Raw genomic sequence first — 19,396 nt, 5'->3', positions numbered from 1 at the left:
TCAGTGATTAATACAAAAGTTCAGTTACAATATGGATATTTCCCACCTGAATTCCCTTTCCATCCCCTGTATCATAGTCCCAACAAAGAGCGGCAGTCTCTTGAATACGGCTACCAATGTGTAGTATGGTATTATTAACTGGAGAGTTAATGAAAACCTCTCTGTAAAGGATAATTAGTCCATACTGTAAGGTTAAATGGTACAGCATGCATCAGTAGTTCTCCGCAGGCTTGGGTTGGCATGTGTGTGCAGATCCAACAGTCTGTTCGATTCAACAGGTGTGAAAAGTTCTGTGCAGAGGATGTACATGTTGTACTGTCAGAGTCCTTGTTCTGAAATCGCCATAGCTGGAGAAATAAGGCAAAGGAGGAGGATGCAGAACACAATTGTTAATGAGTTGGCATTCAGGCAAGAAAAAGCGGCTAATAAGTTCTCTGGAGTTTTCTCAAGGCCTTGCTGTTCTAAGAGTTGTGCAGATTGGTTGGATAGGGCCTTGATCTGTCCCCAGGTCATGTGGTGCTGCTTTTTGCAAGGAGTCCGGACTCTGTCCTTCTGAGGGCTATGGAGGCTCAGGGAGAAGTTGGGGATCGGGTCCTGTAGACCTGGACACCTTTCCATCTTTCCATCTTTCCACGGCTTGATACCTGTGGAAGCAAACAGAGAAACATATCCTCGTTCCCCATTTTAAGGGAACGGGACCGTACCAGACATTAAATATTCTATACAAAACTGATGGCTGTGGGTGACTAACCCTAGTCCCATAATGATTACTCATGGCTGTGGTCTTAAATTTATTTTAAGTGATTTAAAACAATACTTTGTTCAGCCAATCCTGTTTAGGGGAAAATCCAGGGGCAATCCCCCTTTTTTCTTTTTGTTTGGTCCAGAGCTCTTAAGGGTATGATTGGCTCTCTCCACAATGGCTTGCCCTGTGGTGTTGTAGGGGATGCCAAATACGTATTTAATATTCAATTATTGACAAAATTCATGCAAAGGAATGGCTGCAGTAAGCAGAGCCATTTTTAGTTTTCAGAACATAGGGTAGGCCCATTATCAAGAATTTTTTATGCAGTGATCAATTTTCATTCAGTAAAATAGCAATAAATGTAAATTAATCATTTAAAGGAAAAGTCATTTGCAGTAAGCAGAATCAAATGACAAGTATATTAGACATTACATTAAACATATGTTACACAAGACTGACATATATTCATTCATCTTGCAAATATTAATTTACACAAAACTGACACATATTCATCCATCCTGCAAATATTTCTTGCATCAAGACAGACAACAGATAACACATAATATGAGCTAAAAATCTTATCAAAAAGTTATCAAAAACAAAATTAGATCAAGGATCAAAAATCAAAAGTCAAAAGGTATTAGAAAAATGTTTGAAAATGTTAAAATAAGCTGCAAAGTGTCCATCTTCACATCTCTTCATGGCAGGAAGGCTGTAAATCTGGAAAATATTAAAAACTGGCATACAGCAAAAAATTACTAAGGTAAGGATTAAAGTGAAATTCTTACTTTTTTAACCTTGAAGAAATCAATTCTATCATTCAATTTAATAAAATCAATTTGGAGTTGCAAGAAAAGGTTTGTGAGGGATTGCTTTAGATGTAGCAACCTCTATCAGTAAAAATTATAAGGTTCAGAATTCTGTATAAATTTGTGAAAAAGAAAATAAAACTGAAGTGTCCTTAATACAGAAGGTCTGTAGGCCTGAAAAATAAAAACTATTATACAACAGAATTATTAAAACAATAATATAATATAACTTGTAGAATAACATAGCGCCTCCTAGTGGAGACCCCATCATTACTTTATAGATTGCAACTATTGTGCCAGGTTGCAATCAATAATACTCTGAGCTTAAATTCAATGTGGAATATCAGAATAGAATTTCTTCTTATAATTATTAGAATAGGAAATTAAACACGCTGTTTGCTCAGCTCTGTCTGCTGCATGCTAAAGTTTGAAAGTATTAAAAGATTAAAGACATATAGAAAGTAGAGAGAGAAATTGCAGGACTAAGTCCAGTTTTTTTCTTTTCAAAAGTTCTCCCTCCCTCCCCCATGAGTGGCTAGCAAGAGTTACAGAAGACAGTAAAGGGGGGGAGGAGCAGTGTTTCTCAAAAGAAAAGAACTACACCCAAGGAGTTAATCCTTCAGTCAATAGAAACTTAAAGATAGCATTGTTTAACAATTGACCACAGACAATGGCTGGCCCAGGATTTGCTGACTCCCTGCAGACAGATACTATTTTTTTTTTATTTTACTTTAGGGAGAATCACAGTAAGTTCTGTACGCTAGCAATTCAAACTATAAACTTAAATCTCAGAGAAATGGAGTCATTTTAAATGTGAGCCAAATAAACTTTGCAAAAGGGAAATTTTCACATGTAATTTACACAGAATATTATTCAAATCTCAGTACAGTTTTAACATAAGGCTGTGCTTACACTTTGTGTGGGGGAAATACTCTCAGAGTATGCAGATTTTTTGTAACAATTCAAATAGGAATAGAAACCATTTTTTCCAAATTTGTACTGTTTGTAAAGAGAAACCATTTTTATTTATTTATTTTTTTTCATAGTGATATTTTCTTTGCTTGTAACGCAGGAGTCTAATTAAATCCTTTTTTTCATAATGATATTTTCTTTGCTTGTAACACAGGCCCAAGATCTTACACGCTAATTTCTTTGAAGACCTGGGGGCATAGTCACTGCACATGGCACTCAACTCTATTGCTGCCACACCTAGTTCTTTGTTTCTTTCTGTAATGGGAAGGGCTTGAATCCCTTTCAATAATTCCTCTCTTGTGAGATTTCCATGTTCTAGGTGAAATCCCATGGTGGTTGGTGGGGGAAGGGCTTGCAGGCAAGATGGAGGAAGGCTAGTTTTTCTGACCTCAGTGTTTTCTATTTCCTGGGGCATTTTCTCTGAGGTGGATGCAGAGGAAGCCACAGGAGCCATGTGAGTGTGTGTCCCCAGATGTTCTATTTCATTTTCTGTCCCCCTTTGTTCATGGTTCTTTTCTGAGATGGGGAAGGCTTGAAGTCCTTCTAATAATTCTGTTTCTGTAAGGTTTTCTTTCTGCAGTTTCTGCTGAAATTCAATGCTAATCGTCCCACCCAGGCCAGGTGGTGGCTCTATTGTTCTCAAGGGTTGCTTTTCTGAAGAAATGGGGAAGGTGTGAATTGCTTGTGCTTTGGGTGTAGGTAATGAGGAGCTGAGGATACAAAGAATTTGCTGTCTCTGAGGAAGACTGAGAAGATGGGGGAAGGGTATGTCTGCCTGCTTCTAAAAGCACATGGTTTGAAACTGCTGTTTTTAAACCTTTTTTTTCTTTGCATTCGATGGCTTCTGTACATTTTTGCCAGATTAATCTTAGCTTTATGGGAGCTCTGGGAGCCGTATGAAGATAATTGCCGATTGAAATCCAATTCTGGGTATTTAGAGTTCCAGACTCCATAGAATACCAAGGGCAACGGCAAGCTATTTCACTTATTAATTTTTCTAAGTCCCCCAGGCTGACTTGCACTATTTTTCTTCTGGTGATGAAATAATGATTATTGATGATTTGCTGCAACTTTCTGGCATGTAGCCGCTGCTGTACAGTCAAATCATTACCCATTCTTACGAGTGTGGGGAACAAACTTGCTGAGAAATACTTAAATATACCAAAAAGTACTTTAATATACTTACGATTGCAAATCTGTTGAACGATACGTATCTAGGCTATGACCAGCCGAAATAAGCATGGAGTTTATCATCACTGTCGCGGGTCACCAGATGTAGCAGTAATGAAGAGCTTTCATCGCAGGCAGGAGGAGGGAAGGCAAAGAGGGCAAAGAGGGTTTGTCCTCCCGAGCCTCTTCCTTTTATTGTACATTCATACAAAGGCAGATGATGTGTCATTACATGATTGGCTACTTTCCCATAGCAACAGAAGAGTCATTACACCATTGGCTTTGGCTCAGGGGGTGTGCACGGATCATATCATTGGCTGCTGAAATCTATACCTCCTGACTTTGTCCTGCCTCTGACTAGGGAACACCCAGCCCTTCTTTCAGGCTAACAGGATTAATTATAGGCCAGAGAAATACATGAAGTCAGGTATCCTCTCCTAGGCAGAGGGGCTTAAGCACAAGTGATGCTTTTATTCAGGCAAATGTCAGGGAGAAGGGAAGTTAGTGTTTAACCCTGAAATGGCTTGCTGGCAAGCGCATATTTCCCACATTAGTGAATTAAACTTTCTTAAATGCACACAGTTTTTCTGCAATTAGAGTCAAAGTACACATTTAATGCCCAACTATCAGCACCAGGTTTCCTGGTATTTGCTGTGTTGATATGTCTTGTATGTTCAGGTAACTGATTATGGAAATGTTGACTACAGATGAGACCATAAGGCCTGTCTAGTCTGCCCAATTTACTTTCTGTTGCAGTGACACTCCCTTCGCTACTTCACAGCTAAGAATCCTCTTGCTTTTCTCATGTTTTCTTGAATTTTGTTACTGCTTTTCCTTACACCTCCACTATTAGGAATCTTTCCATGCATTCACCACCCTTTGTATGAAGAAATATTTTCTGATATTATTCCTGCCTATCCTTTTGGAGCCCCATATCATGTCCTCTTGTTTTAACTTTCCACTACAAGAACATTTCTTCTTGTATATTTTATATATTAAGGTATTTAAATGCCTCTATCACATGCCCCCTCCACTTCTCTGAGTTATACATGTTTAGGTCCTCAAGATTTTTCTCATAAGCATGGCTGCAAATTTGGTTGCTCGTGGCATCATAGCAGGAGGCAGCTCCCACTGCTACAGAGTGGCCTTCCTCTTTCTTATCTATGTTGCCGACTGCACTCTTCCCTCTCCTGGAGCAGGAACCTGAGGAGCCACCAGAAGAATGACTCTCTGCCTTCTCGGACTAAATCATGGGAAGGCAGCCTTTAATCTCAAGGAATCACAGCAGGCAGCATCTGGAAATAGAATCCTGATGGGTCCTGGACCAAGACATTTGGGGGGGGGGGGGGGAAGGGTGATGGTGATGTGGATCAAGACATTTCAGGGGTGGAGGGAGGTGTACAGTGGCCTTGAGAGAGGAGGAGGGAAATGGACAGGGCTTGAATTAAGAGTAGAGGAAGGAAAGATTAAGGATCAAATGGGAGAGGAGAAGGGTGAGTGGAGACTAAATCTTAACGGTTACCACATTTTACCATTTTTTTATTTTTCTGGCCCTGTACAGAACCTATACTATTTTAGTAGTCCTCCTCTGGACTGCCTCTACTCTAAGATACAGCCTTCAGAATTGGACATGACTTCTATAGAGACACATCACTTTTTTTTTTTTTCCCTCCACCTATCAGTTATACCTCTCCCTATGCACACTAACATTCCTATACCAATGCCTTGTCACACTGTTTTGCTATATTTAAGATCATCAAATATAACACAGAGGAGTCTCCAATTGCTGCACTTCGGTATCTCACTCCACCATGTACTACTCCCTTGGATTTTTGTGGCCCAAAAGCATGACTGAAGTTATTTTTACCTTGAAGCATAGCTGTCAGCACTTGACTACATCACATACTTTCATAGCTCCTTCTCGGTCTGTTCCAGGGGTTTTTAGACCTGTCCTTGAGGATCCCAAGAATGTTGGTTTTTCAGGACTTATGGTAAATATCTGCATACAGCTGAGACAGTTCTTGCAGCTATATTTCATACATATTCAATGTGGATATTCAGATATTGTTTGACTCTCAGGTTTATTTACTTGTTTTGCAGTATTCCTAAGCCACCTAGGCTCTAAGCAGTGTATATAAAGGACATACATAATAAAAATGAACAAAAAATAGTCAATATACTGGCACACAAATAGTCCTAAACAGGCCTGAGAAACATTATGCAAGGACCTGCAACTTCATTTCAAAAGAATGCTTGCCTGACCAGAAAGATCTTTAATGAGTCCTTCAAGATCTTAAAGCAATACATTAGCCTGGCTGACGTCATGCAAGACATGCAACTTCATTTCATAGGAATTCTTGCCTGGATATAGGAGGTTTTTAATAGGCCCTTGAAGATCTTAGAGCAGGACCAAAAGTCATAGCTCCTGAGGGAAACTGTTTCTGCCAGTCAAGCCTGATGTACAGTTGGAATATTCAAATGGCTCTTCTAAGAGGACTGCCATGCCCTTGTGGAGTTGTACACATGGAGCATCAAATTAATCCATGGGAGATTAATTTGTGCAGTAGTATAGCGAATTTATATTTGATCCTTTGCTGGAGCAGCAGCCAATGGAGAGAACTAGAGAGATACGCTCTTTCAAACTGCGGCCCGAAATAAATTGGGCTGTAGCATTCTGCAAAAGTTTCAAGACTGTGCTGATATGGGTAAACCCAAATAAACTGAATTACAATAAACCACAGATAAAATGAGGGATTGAGTAAAGGATCAAAAATCTATAGCTTGTAAGAATAGCACAGGGCTGTGCAGTGATAAGTGGAAAACAAGTTAATTCATTATCACCCCTATACTTTATACATAGATGCCACTTTTAATTCAACATTCACAACAGAAATAGAAAAAGGTGTCATAACTGGGCTGAATAACCAAAATTTCAGTTTTCGACAAGTTCCAAGCCAAAGTTAAAAGTGAGCCATTGTCTAACTACTGACAAACAAAAGAGATCATAGATTTTGTTTTGGCTCAGGATGTGCTTATTGGGTTGTAGAATTGTATGTAGTCTGCATACAATCGAAATCCCTCATGGAGTCCAACTAATTTACAACTTGGCGCTACATAGATGTTAAACTGCAGCACTGATAAGGCTGAATCCTGTGGGACTCCTTTGCATGGAATACCACGCAGAGCTAATCACATCATTTCCTAGCGTGTAGCAGATGGACTCAAAACAAGTGGGTATAGTGTGCTCGTGCTAGCAGTTGGAGACGGATCTGACGTCAGCACGGGTACATATACCCCCGCAAGAAGTGCAGCAATTCAGTAATTTCCGTCTCCAAAGCAGTTTGGAGCTACCTCACGCTCGCTGAGCGTTTTTCCAAATTCTAACGACTAAATTCATAGAAGAAACCTACCTGAAGATGAGCCCCGCACTCCTGCAGTGATACCATTCGGTCCCTCCCCCAGTTGAGTTTCCCGAGGCGATTTCCGTGGTCCCTCGGAGGTAAGAGCCTCGGTCCAGTGGCCGGCTCGCGGCAGGGACCTAGCCCCCGAGTGAGAAGGGCTCGGGCGCGGCTTAGAGGCAGCCTCGGTCCCGGCGCAGACTTGGCCCCCGAGCGAGACGAGTTCGGGCGCGGCCTAGAGGCAGCGGGTGCACTTCCTCGAGTGCGGCGGTGACTGTAATCACCCTTTCCCCCCGCAGCTGGAGACTGCCCGGGTCACAGCCGGGAAGCGCCGAAGACAAGGTAAGGGGTACATCTTTACTTGTTGGTCTCCGAGGAAGCGAGGATTAGCGGAGTCTGCCTACGTGGCAACCCGCCAAGGAGGTCGCCATTTTGCCTGCCTGCTCGCCGTCGCCTTTTGCCCTGATTCGTCGCCGCACTCTAGCGCTCAGGCGAAGGGCGTATATGTTAGGCGCCCGAAAATACTTGGGCACATGTTCGATAGAGGCATGCATTGAAGTCACCTTGATTCATGTTGAACAGCGCACGCACGTTGATAGGCGCCCGTTGCTAAGCGCATGCTGATAGGCGCCCGTTGCTAAGTGCCCGTTGATAAGCGCACGTGGATAAGCGCATATTGGTAGGCGCACATCTTTCGCACATATTACAAAGCGCAGATGCCAGCTGGGGGGAGATAACAGATGAGATGGAGCGTAAGAGAGCCCATGCGTCAGCAGAGCCGGCACCTCCAGACTCAGGCATAAGAGCTCTAAGCCTCTGCTCAGCATGCAACCTCAGAGCTACACAGAAGCAGACTCCCTATGTGCCCAATGTGAAGAGGCCCTGGGAGTTCCAGGCCAGGACCGGTCGCAGCCCAGCGTACTTGCCAGTTCCTCAGGGAACACCCCGGACCTAGCAGGCCACGGTGAGCAGCCAGGGAACCCGAGAGACCTGGTGCCCCTAAGGCCAGATCCTGCTTCGCTCTCCTGGGTGGAATTGTTCAAGGGGATTCATGCCTTTGTCTCAATGCAGTCTTCTCCCCGAACGGGTCCATACGTACCGGATGACCCGGCCCCTGGACCCTCAAGGCCTAGGCACGGCCACTCGCCACCCGGAAGCCCCACTTATGGGGATTCAGATTGTTCTGAGGAAGACGACGAGCCCCCCGAGGAGGGAGAACTGCCCTCGGGGATTGAACCATATCGGACCATGAGGCGGGGGCAAGCTAACCCTCTTCTACCGCAGGTGGGTCGAGATTACCTCGGACCAGTGGGTCCGCGCCATCATCCGAGAAGGGTATTACCTGTACTTATGCCATCCACAGCTGAAGTAAAGATAGATAGGGACCTCGGTGTGCACTTCTGCGCATAAGAGTTACATGCTAGTGTCATTGGGAAAATCAGGAATGCCCATGCCCTGCCCTGCCCTGACCACACCTCACCCCATTTTTTGCTGAAAACGTTTTTTTATCTGCTTCTCGGGAGATATGTGTGTGGCTGCGGGCCTTTTAAAATCCGCACGGCCCACATGTGTCCAAGTCATGGACGTATCTCCCAGTTTGCTGCACACAAGCCTTTTGAAATCTCTAAGCGTATGAACTGTCACAGCACTATAGGGAAATCCTTTGGGATTAAGATCCCCTTTATCATGGGGAAAGAAAATCCTACCTTGGTTGCAGATGTTCATTCTTGGTCACCCAGCCTCTGTCCTGGTCCCTTGGGGTAGAAATTCTGTATGTGTGTGTGTGTGTGGGGGGGGGGGGGGGGGGTGTCTCCTTGATCTTGGTCACTGTCTCCCACATTTCAGTAGACGTCACTTCTCAGAAGGAAAAGTCAATAGAAAGGAAATCAGCTACACTAGCCTATTTCCCATGTGAGGAGGGGTGGATCAAAAAACTTTCACAGAAACAAAACTGGAATACTTTTTCTTTCAAAAATCTCTCTGTGGTTGATTTATTTATTTATTTATTTATTTATTTAACAGCTTTTATATACCGACGAACGTTGGGAACATCTCATTGGTTTACAGATAACAAAATATTTTAGGCTTTACAGGTAATTCATGATTAAATGAGGAACAATTAAACTTTACAGATAACATATAACTAAGGAGGATACAAAATTATAGTTAGCTAAGCTTAGTGGAGCAGTAAATTCTTAAAAGTTGAGGAGGGATATATACACTTAGAGGAGGGAAATATACGGGTGTTTGAGATTATAATGTCCTTATATACGCTATAATGTCCTTATACATTGATGTTATGCTTTCACTGGTGCTTAGGGTTGCCAATTGTCCGGATTTTCTCCAGGCTGTACAGAATTTTAAAGCAGTGTCCGGAAGCCAGGAAGAGGGCTAAAATGTCCAGAAATTGTACGGATTTTAACTTTCCAGTCTGGCGTAGCAGCTATTTTGGTACTCATCAGCAACAAGCTTTTCCAAGCTTAGCCAGGAACAGTTGTGGTTTAATTCCACAGCGAATGGTGGCGCTAACCCTACAACTGGGAAATTGTCTCAGATTTTTTGGCCGCCAGTGATTCCCCTCCTCTCTGCAGCAAAACAGTAAGAGGCCCAATGGGGCCGCCTTGCAGCAGGTCCCCTCCCAGCCGTGGCCCGTGAGTTAAACGCCAGCAGCCATCCAGATCCTCCTCTCCTGTTCGCGGCACATAATGGCCCAACATGACCATAGGAATCTACCCTTCCGCTCAGGCACATAAGAAAAGGCCCAGCAGACCATCCAACAGGGCCGCTGGAACCTCCCCTTCCACCTGCAGTGCCCAGGTAAAGACCCAGCAGGCCTCCAGAGCCTTCTCTTCTGTTCACGTTGCACAAGTAATGACCCACCAGGGCTACAGGAACCTCCTTCCCTCAATGCACATAGGTGACCAACTGATCGGCTTGGAACAGGACAGCCCAGTTTTTCAGCTTGTACAGTCAAGTCAGCAAGGCCTGGTCTATTTGGGCCAGGTCAGTAGCCAATCAGTGGAGAAGATAGGCAGGCTCACCAGCACAACACCATTCAGCTGCCATTTTCATTTTGGCGCTGGCGCAGTTGTCAATGAAAGAGGAGAAACTCATGCCTTGTTTTTCCTGAGCGCATGTGTTTTCCATAGTCTCCTCTCTCTCTCAATTTCATTTGATCTCCACTGCCAGCCTAGTGCAGTTTCATTCCCTTGCTCACTGATACCGTTGTGTCCTGCCTGGTTTCATCGACATCTCAATGATTCAGTCCAGCTCCAGAGATTCCTATGACTGGACTGCAAAGCTCAGCCATGGCTGACCTGCTTGCCTCATTTTGCCTGACTAGGGTATGCTGCTTGCCCAGGACTGGAGCGTGATAGATGGAGACATTCCTTCTGGCCACCCGAGTCCTCACAGATGGTGCTGGTGCCACAGTTATAGTTGTTTGCTAAGCTACACACGCTGCCTTGCTTTGCTGCCCAGCCTGCAGTATCACCTTGCACTCAGCCTGTCCACCGCTGTCCTCCTCTCCAGAGTCCGGTGCCAGCCTCCCTCCAGGTAAAGTTGCCCTGTTACTATGGGGGCTGGGGGGAGATATGTATTTCTAGTGCTTCTTTCTGCTCTTCCCATGTCTCCCTTACCATTTCTGTTTGTTGGGATATGGGCTGTGCCCCAATGAAACAAAAAAATGAGGTGGGTGGGCATGTGAATATGTGTGAGAGTGGGGGAGAGAGCATGAACATGTTTATGTACTTAGAGAGAGGCTTGGAGTGTGAGGGGGGAGAGAGAGAGAGATCTCTTGTGTGTGAGCCAGTGAGTATGAGTGCCTGTGTGTTTGTGAGGGAGCAAGAGCATGTGTGTGTGGAGAGAGCACTAACAGGCCGATTCGGTAAAGTCCGCGGGAGAGCGGACGAATGCCCGCTCTTACAGCGCGCGCACCGGCCACTCGCCAGTGCGCGCGATTCATTATGCAAATTAGGTGGTGCGGTAGAAACAGGCAAAAGGAGGCGCTAGGGACACTAGCGCGTCCATAGCGCCTCCTTTTAGCCTGGAGCGGCGGCTGTCAGCGGGTTTGACAGCCGATGCTCAATTTTGCCGGCGTCGGTTCTCGAGCCCGCTGACAGCCACGGGCTCGGAAACTGGATTCCGGCAAAATTGAGCGTCCGGTTTTCGGCCCGACAGCTGCCGGCCGATTTAACATTTTTTTTCTTTTTTTCTTTTTTTAACTTTTTTTTACACTTCAGGATCTCTGACTTAATATCGCCATGATATTAATTCGGAGGGTGCACAGAAAAGCAGTTTTTACTGCTTTTCTGTGCACTTTCCCAGTGCCGGCAGAAACTAGCGCCTACCTTTGGGTAGGCGCTAATTTCTTAAAGTAAAATGTGCGGCTTGGCTGCACACTTTACTTACTGTATCGCGCGGGCATACCTAATAGGGCCATCAACATGCATTTGCATGTTGAGGGCGCTATTAGTTGCCGCGAGTTGGACGTGCGTTTTCCTCCCCTTACTGAATAAGGGGTAAGGGAAAACGTGCGTCCAAGGGCAGGTTACTGTATCGGCCTATAAGTATCCTATGACAACCAATCACAGGCCTCCAGGTTGAGAGGGGCTGAAAAGGAAGGGAAGTCTCATTAAGCTGTGTTTTTTTTTGTTTTGTTTTTTATAAAGGATCTAAGACCATCTGGCAGCAGATTAGGGGGTCTGCCACACCAGCAAAAGTGCTTTTCTTAATTGCTGATATAACAGTTGCCAACCTTATAAACTGTGAAATACAAGACTAAATTAAATTTAGTTAAAATAGACAAATGGCAGAAAGTAGAGTATCATTTTCCATTTTCCTCTAGCTAATTATATTGTACATTTCACTGCTGATTAGGCTTTGGAACAGAAATAAGGTTATTACAGCTTTTATAGTGAAATGTGTGTTTAACCTGGGCTGTTTATAAAGAGCTGTGGTTGAGTCAAGGTCTAGCAAATTGATAGCCTTATTGAAAAGGTGTTTGGAGAATCATTTGCACAATTAAATTCTGGAATTTGTTGCCAGAGGATGTGGCTAGTGCAGTTAGTGTATCTGGATTTAAAAAAGGATTGGATAAGTTCTTGGAGGAGAAGTCCATTACCTGCTATTAGTTGACTTAGAAAATAGCCACTGCTATTACTAGCAACAGTAATATGGAATGGACTTAGTTTTTGGGTACTTGCCAGGTTCTTATGGTCTGCATTGGCAACTGTTGGAAACAGGATGCTGGGCTTGATGGACACTTCGTCTGACCCAGTATGGCATGTTCTTATGCTGGATTTTTGTAATATAAATATTTTAATAAATAATCATGTGGTTAGACAATGCATAGTGTCAACACTACAACCTCACTGTAGTGTTTGTTAATCTATCTTCAAATCATGTTCTTTTTCAAATACACCAAGCCACAAAATTAACTTCATTTGTAAGGTATTGGACTCTTTAATCATTTAAATGCTCTTGTACATATAGAATGTGCCCACCTTATTTTATTTATTTATTTAATTATTTATTTAAAAATGTTTTTATACCGCTTTTACAAACAATGTTTAATCAAAACGGTGTACAAAAGTATCATTCTAAAGTAAAAATTGGAAAGACATAAAAAATAAAAATATAATATTACAAAAAGCATGATTATATAAATAATAGAACTTAAAAACATAAACTATTAAATACAAAGGCAACTAACGTAGTACTAAAAGATGGTAATATGGTGCCATATGGTTAAGTCAAAAATGATAATTTGAATTGTTTTGGTAGGTGTAGTTTTTACAAAATAAATTTAGTTGGTGTAATTTTAAATGCAATTTGAAAGAAATGTGTTTAAGGATTTTTTTTGAAGTGATTCAAGTTTGGTATGGATCTTAGTGAGTCTGGTAATGCATTCCAAAGGATCGGACCAGCAACCGAGAACACTCTTTTCCTGGTAATTTCTAGACGAGCCTGTCGGGGTGATGGTATGTCTAGCAAATTTTTGTTCATTGATCTTGTGTCTGGAAGGCTTATATATGTGAAGAAGAGAGCATAAAGTGGTAGAATTAGAATTATGAATACGGGAATGTATAATGTATGATGATGAACCTAATGTTGTTCTCTCAACGTATTTCTCTGCTACAAAGACCAATGTGTGGGTCCATGGATTGATATTCAATTATGGTGTCCCATTTTAACAGAAAATAATCTTCAGTTTGACCTTAAGGACAGAGTTTATGCTTGATAAACATTGTTGCAATTAATGTTCAGATTTATGGTATGAAAGGCTGAGTAATCTTCTAACATCAGACTGAGCTGCTTGAGAGGGGGAGCAAGAACATCATAGAAGCAAAGTGAGGATAAGGACTTGTGTAAATTTACATGAAAAAAATTTTTTTTTACTTTAAAATTAGAAGAAAACCTATTCAGATGTCTCTTTCTAAATGTATTTAGACTTGAGCAAAAAATATCCCCTCTCTTCCCCCCCCCCTGCCATTTACTCAATATGGGAATAAAGGGATCACTGTGGTTCAAGAAAAATAAGTAGAAAAAGCAAGAGGTTAAAAAAAAAATTGTGTGGAAAGCTTTTAGAGGCATGCTTTCTAACATACAGGCCGATAGCCTGCCCTTGGATGCGCGTTTTCCCTTACCCCTTATTCAGTAAGGGGAGGAAAACGCGCGTCCAACCCGTGGCACAATAGCGCCCTCAACATGCAAATGCATGTTGATGGTCCTATTAGGTATGCGCGCGGGCTACAGAAAGTAAAATGTGCAGCCAAGCCGCACATTTTACTTTAAAAAATTAGCGCCTACCCAAAGGTAGGCGCTAGTTTCTGCCGACACCGGGAACGTGCACAGAAAAGCAGTAAAAACTGCTTTTCTGTGCACCCTCCGACTTAATATCATGGCGATTATTAAGTCTGAGGTCTCGAAGAGTAAAAAAAGTAAAAATAAATAAATAAATAAATTTAAATGGGCCGGCGACTGTCGGGCCGAAAACCGGATGCTCAATTTTGCCGGCATCCGGTTTCTGAGCCCGTGGCTGTCAGCGGGCTCGAGAACAGACACCGCCAAAATTGAGCGTCGGCTGTCAAACCCGCTGACAGCCGCCGCTCCGGGCTAAAAGGAGGCGCTATGGACGCACTAGTGTCCCTAGCGCCTCCTTTTGCCAGTTTCTACTGCACCACCTAATTTAAATACTGAATTGCACGCACCGGCGAGTGGCTGGTAAGAGGGGGGGGGGGATACTTGAGTGTGGGTTTCAGAGAGTGAGCCTATATGAGGGGAGGGGAGAGTGAGAGCAGGAGGGTGTGACAGAGCATGGGAGGTGAGAGGGGGTGGGGGGATACTTGAATGTGGGTTTCAGAGAGCGAGAGAGAGCCTATATGAGGAGATTGTGAAGGAGTGTGTATGTGTGTGTGAGAGATTGGGAGCTCGTGTGTATGAAAAAGGGATCGTGTGTGTATGAGGGTGCTAGCCTGTGTGAAGGGATTTGTGTATGTGTGAGACACAGCCTGTGTGAAGGGGTGCGTGAGAGAGAGACATAGGTAGCCTGTGTGAGGATGCTCGTGTGTGTGTATGCAAGAGAGAGACCCTGTAGGAGGGGATTGTGTGTGTGTGTGTGTGTGTGAGAAAGTGAGGGAGCCTGTATGAGGGTGTGTGTATGTGTATAGAGAGAGGAAGCATGTGTGTGAGAGAGGGAGGGACAGAGGGAGCCTGTGTGAGGGGCAGTACTGAGAACAGGGTCAAACTCTGGGACTGGCAATAGTGGAAGGGGTTGAGCCTAGAGGTGGAGGGGAGAGATACTGGCAGGTGGAGGAGTTGGGGCCTGAGAGGGCAAAGTGACCAGGGGAGTAGGGAGAACGAGTGGAAGGGACGCTCTTACAGTAGATTTCTAGGGAAATTCTGCTCAAAATGTTTAAAATTCTGCATCTTTAAGTAATAACTTTTTTTCTGTATTAATTTAAAATGTAATTACTTAAAGACTCATGTAAATTGTGTTATTTTGACCAATATAAAGTTTGTAGAATTTTGCAGAATTTTAAGTTTTTGTGCACAGAATTCCCCCAGGAGTAATCACCACTTGAGCACACACACGTGCATGCACGTCAGCAAGATCCACAGACAGGAAAACTGAAGCAGTGGTACAAATTTCTCAGTTAGCACAAACCATTTGGATGTAAATTCAAATATCAGAAAGGAAGCATGGTCTCTCCAGTGCTTAAATAAATCTGTTTCCTTTCTTTGCAAAGTCTAGGGAAAGGGAGTTCCTTTTGGAGGAGAAGTAGAGGCATATGAATAGTGATGAGAATGAAATGTATGTATGTGGGGCGTGGATGGTTGGAGGTTTACCTCGTAGAGTAAAGAAATGCACTTTTTGTACGAGCGTCTGCATTTCAAAAATACTCAGTGTTTTTGGTTTCCAAACGTATCCTAGATATACCCATTTTCTTCCAGGGAAATAATTAGAAATAAAAGGGAGAATGCTATTAAAGAGGGGGGTCAGAAGAAAACAAATACCTTGAATAAATGATTTTGTTTTCTCAGTAAAAAGTAAGAAATATTGGTTTTACAGCAGAAACAAATGCTTAAAGGATAGTGGAGTGAATAGAAGCCTATTTGCCAGGAAGGTAGTATTCAAGGGGTTGATGCCAAAAAAGTAGTACTTGATGGGGTGCATCCCAGGATATTGAAGGAGCTCAAGGATTTACTATATCCCTTACAACTTTGTTTAGTTTAAATATTAGAAATAGGGGACTTGTCAAGAGTCTGTAGAAGAGCAGAGGTTTTGCCACTCTACAAAGGTAAAAACAAAGGAAGCTGAAAGCTACACATCTGTGAGTTTGACATCAATTTATTAGGCAAATATAAATGATATTGAAGGAAAGATTAGGGCAGTACCTTGCAGCCAGTGGATTAAAGGACTCTGGCTATTCATTTCACAAAAGAGAGGTTTTTGCCAAACTTGGTTACATTTTTTGAGGTGATCACTAGTAATTTGAGGGTTCTGGTGAGAAAGATAGCCAGTCTGGCAGTTGTAATACAAATTGTAAACTGGCTGAGAAGAAGGTTGAACAATAAGTCATGATCATTGTGTACATGGGGACGATGCCGGTGATGGAGAGGTGACCAGTGGGTTCATGCTTGAGTCTGTACTGGTCCTTTTTTGTAGTCTTTATTGGTGATATTGTGGAAGGGGTAGATGAGAACATGCATGTTCTAGATGAAATGCAAATTTGCAACAGACTAGCTATGCTAGGGGAATATATAAAATGAATGATGAATTAAATATTCGAAAGGGTCAAAATTTTGGTAATTGTACCTTTTAATTTTAGTAAAAAAAAAAAAAAATCTATAATTTTGGGGTGCAGAAATCCAAGCCCGTGTATTATTTGAGAGAAAGAAGGAGAAGGGGCCTAGGATTCATTTCTGATAACTTGAAGAAACCTAATTAATGTGACAAAGGCTAAATATGTTCAGGTGCCTAAGAATATAGGAATCACTAATAGGGAAAAAAGCGCATATTATCATTCTTTAGGTATCAGGTAAGATGTTACTGTGAAGGCTGTCTAATACTGGAGAACTAATTTATCAAAGGTTGCTGTAATTCAAAGAGTGGCTACTAAAATGGCTCATGACTTGCAATAGAAGATTGTAAACCAAGAGTCCAAACAATATATTAGGGGGATTACTATGAAAATCACTAAATCATCCTATCACTATAATTATTACTAATACCCACATGCTCAAAAAAATCATATTTTTGAGATGCAATGTCAGGGCAAAATTGTAAGCAGTTTTGAAATTAGCTTGAATGCTAATAATGATGGTCCTTCAAAAATAATTTTTTCCTGCATAAATTGATGTCACAATAAGAAATATTATAGTGGTGAGGTGCTTTATTGATTTTAGTGCTACAAGATAAGTCTTCCATGGATGGACATAAACGACCTCAGTGCAAGAAAACAGGCGGGGGGAGGAGAACATTTAAATGTGTAGCAGGGCTCAATAAGGTGTCTGAAGGTAACAGTTTCTTTATAAAAAGAAGCTCAAGGACAATGGATTGCCATATAAAACTGGAGGGAGCAGGGAAGGGAAGCTTGAAAGAAATGTGCAAAATACTTTTTCACCAAAACGGGTGATGGACCTTTGGAACAGACTTTCCAGCAAAGATGGTAGGGTCCAAAAGAATGTCATAACTCAAGCATGCATGGGACAGATGGCAAGGCAAAGGAGAGAAGAGATTGAAAATGGTCTTTCTGCAGCATAGTAGACAAGTTCAGGTAGGCAGACAGGGCGAACCAAGTAATCTTTTTGCATTCCAACTCATTTTTTCTTCATCCCAACAACTTTATCGGCATATTGATATATGTATATATCTGTCTACATTAGTTTGTTCTAACAAGCTTCGATGGTATGCTGATGGCCTTAATTGGAGTGGCATGTTTAATGCTTTATTGCAGTATAGACCTCTCTCTAATCATTTGGTTCACTCTTGCCACATTTAGGGTGCAGGTAAATCAAGTTGTGTTTACATCAATAAAGTAGAAACTGCATATAATGGCAGGAGAATGAATTTAAATGACTTCTGGGATCGCTCTCAGAACTGTGTTCTTTTGCAGGGTTTATTTTTGTCTCCAGAATGTCTTACATTTTCACTCATTCCTCTCTTGTTGATCTGTTCACTCATGAACATTTCCTTGCCTTCTGAAGGATATCTACACAGACAATGGTGAGCAGGGTATAGGGCTACCTTGTTAGGTGACCTAGAATTTGCCCATCAAGAGCTGTGCTTCTTCAATCTGCAAGTATGCCAAAGGCTGTAAGCATATCTTGTCTAATATGGCAAATTAATGTGCTGGTGATAATTTGCAAGTTGGTACAGGATCTGGAAGCTAACTAGCTGAAGAATCTTGTCTTGTTACATACCAGCTAGCAAGGGAGGGGTGCAAATATTTCTATGGGTTAGCCAGACAAGATGAGTGTTGGCCATTGAAGGTCCCCTAATTTTTCATTTTTCAGAGTCAGATGCTATTCAGCAGAAAATTTAAGGCACTTTTTAAATTATTATTTTTGGTGGGGGGAAGAGAGGAAGGTGAGATGTTTCTGCAAGGGCTTTTAGTGATTCTGGAGTGGTTGAGAGAAATAGCTGTACGTTAATGTTGATGGTTATGGTTCTTTGCATTTATTTATCTTCTGAACTGGCAGCAGTGGTTTTGCAAAGAGATATATTTATGCATTGCATAGAAAGCAGTATGATTTATATGATTTTGAACTTACCAAAACTGTAGTGTCTAATAAAACATTTGTAAGATAGATTGTGCATGCTGATGTGAATAAACAAATCCTCTGCAATCTGTGTTTAAAGTACGTTGTGCTTGTCTTCAGGGGAAGCACAACTTATTTGAACAACCTCTGGTAACCAGAAATACTAAACCATTTCATCTAAGCACACTCTGGAAGACATCATTTAGTGTATCAGTTCCTAAATTTGTGGAAAACTGATGTTCATAAGCATACCTTCGGGTTGGATGACTAGATGCTGCATTAAAAAAATATCCTGTGGCAGTACTGGGTTTGATTGCCTGTCCTGGGTTCTGCTCATGGGGCTAATGGAACTTAGGATGCAGGGTTCAGGCCGTACCCAGTTTGGCTGAAAGCTCACATGTGAAAGAAGGTGGACCAGGCCAAAAATAAAAAGCTTATGTGCTAATAATCATTCTCATCTATTTCATGCGTTGCTCTCTAGAGAGCTGAAAGCATTTTAGAGCAAGTCGGAAGTTTGCATTCTTAATATGTCAAATAAGATAGATAAATCATTACAGGGATTTGTCGTAGGTATACCAAAATTAAATTAGGGAAATACATTGGAGGTTCTTACAACATTGTGAAGTAGAGCAGAAGAAGTGCCGTAAGTATGTGTGAGTCCAGTGAGCTCTTAAAGGGTAGAAATTCATGATCAGGGAGCACGGCTTGAGAAATGGGTCAGCTAAGGTTTATGATCCAAAAGTTACCTCAAAGATCCATGTTTAGTCGTCTCTGAAAGCTAGGAAATTTGGAGCTAGTTTGGGTGGCAAAGTATTCTAAAGGGTTGGGGCAGAACCAGTCTACTTGCTTTGCTATTTGCATTCATGTTTTGTGTTTTTCCTTTAACAGCTCAGCTTGGAGACTATGACAATTCAGAACATCTTCCGGGGTATCTGTTAAATAGTCACTATGTACCAGATCAAAATAACGATTTTGTAAACAAAGTAGAATCACTGCATAAACAACACAGGTAATCATTTTGAAGTTGTTGCTGTTTA

General features: G+C 42.2%; 1 protein-coding gene across 4 annotated transcripts in view; it reads left to right on the top strand.

The window, feature by feature from the left end:
* Positions 1-19,396, top strand: part of PTPN3 (protein tyrosine phosphatase non-receptor type 3) — a 723,876-nt gene that overhangs the window by 274,738 nt on the left and 429,742 nt on the right. For all 4 annotated transcript variants that reach the window (XR_003854628.1, XM_029589859.1, XM_029589860.1 and 1 more), the window contains exon 8: positions 19,248-19,368. Coding sequence is in view for 3 of the 4 variants with exons in the window: in XM_029589859.1 (XP_029445719.1) it covers positions 19,248-19,368 (121 nt within the window). In the remaining variant the exon portion in view is untranslated. The remainder of the gene's footprint in view (positions 1-19,247; positions 19,369-19,396) is intronic.

This window comes from Rhinatrema bivittatum, chromosome 2 (assembly GCF_901001135.1).
Source record: "Rhinatrema bivittatum chromosome 2, aRhiBiv1.1, whole genome shotgun sequence".
Classification (NCBI taxonomy): Eukaryota; Metazoa; Chordata; class Amphibia; order Gymnophiona; family Rhinatrematidae; genus Rhinatrema; species Rhinatrema bivittatum.
Note: the sequence above shows the minus strand (reverse complement) of the source record. Positions and strands in the feature narration are given on the sequence as shown.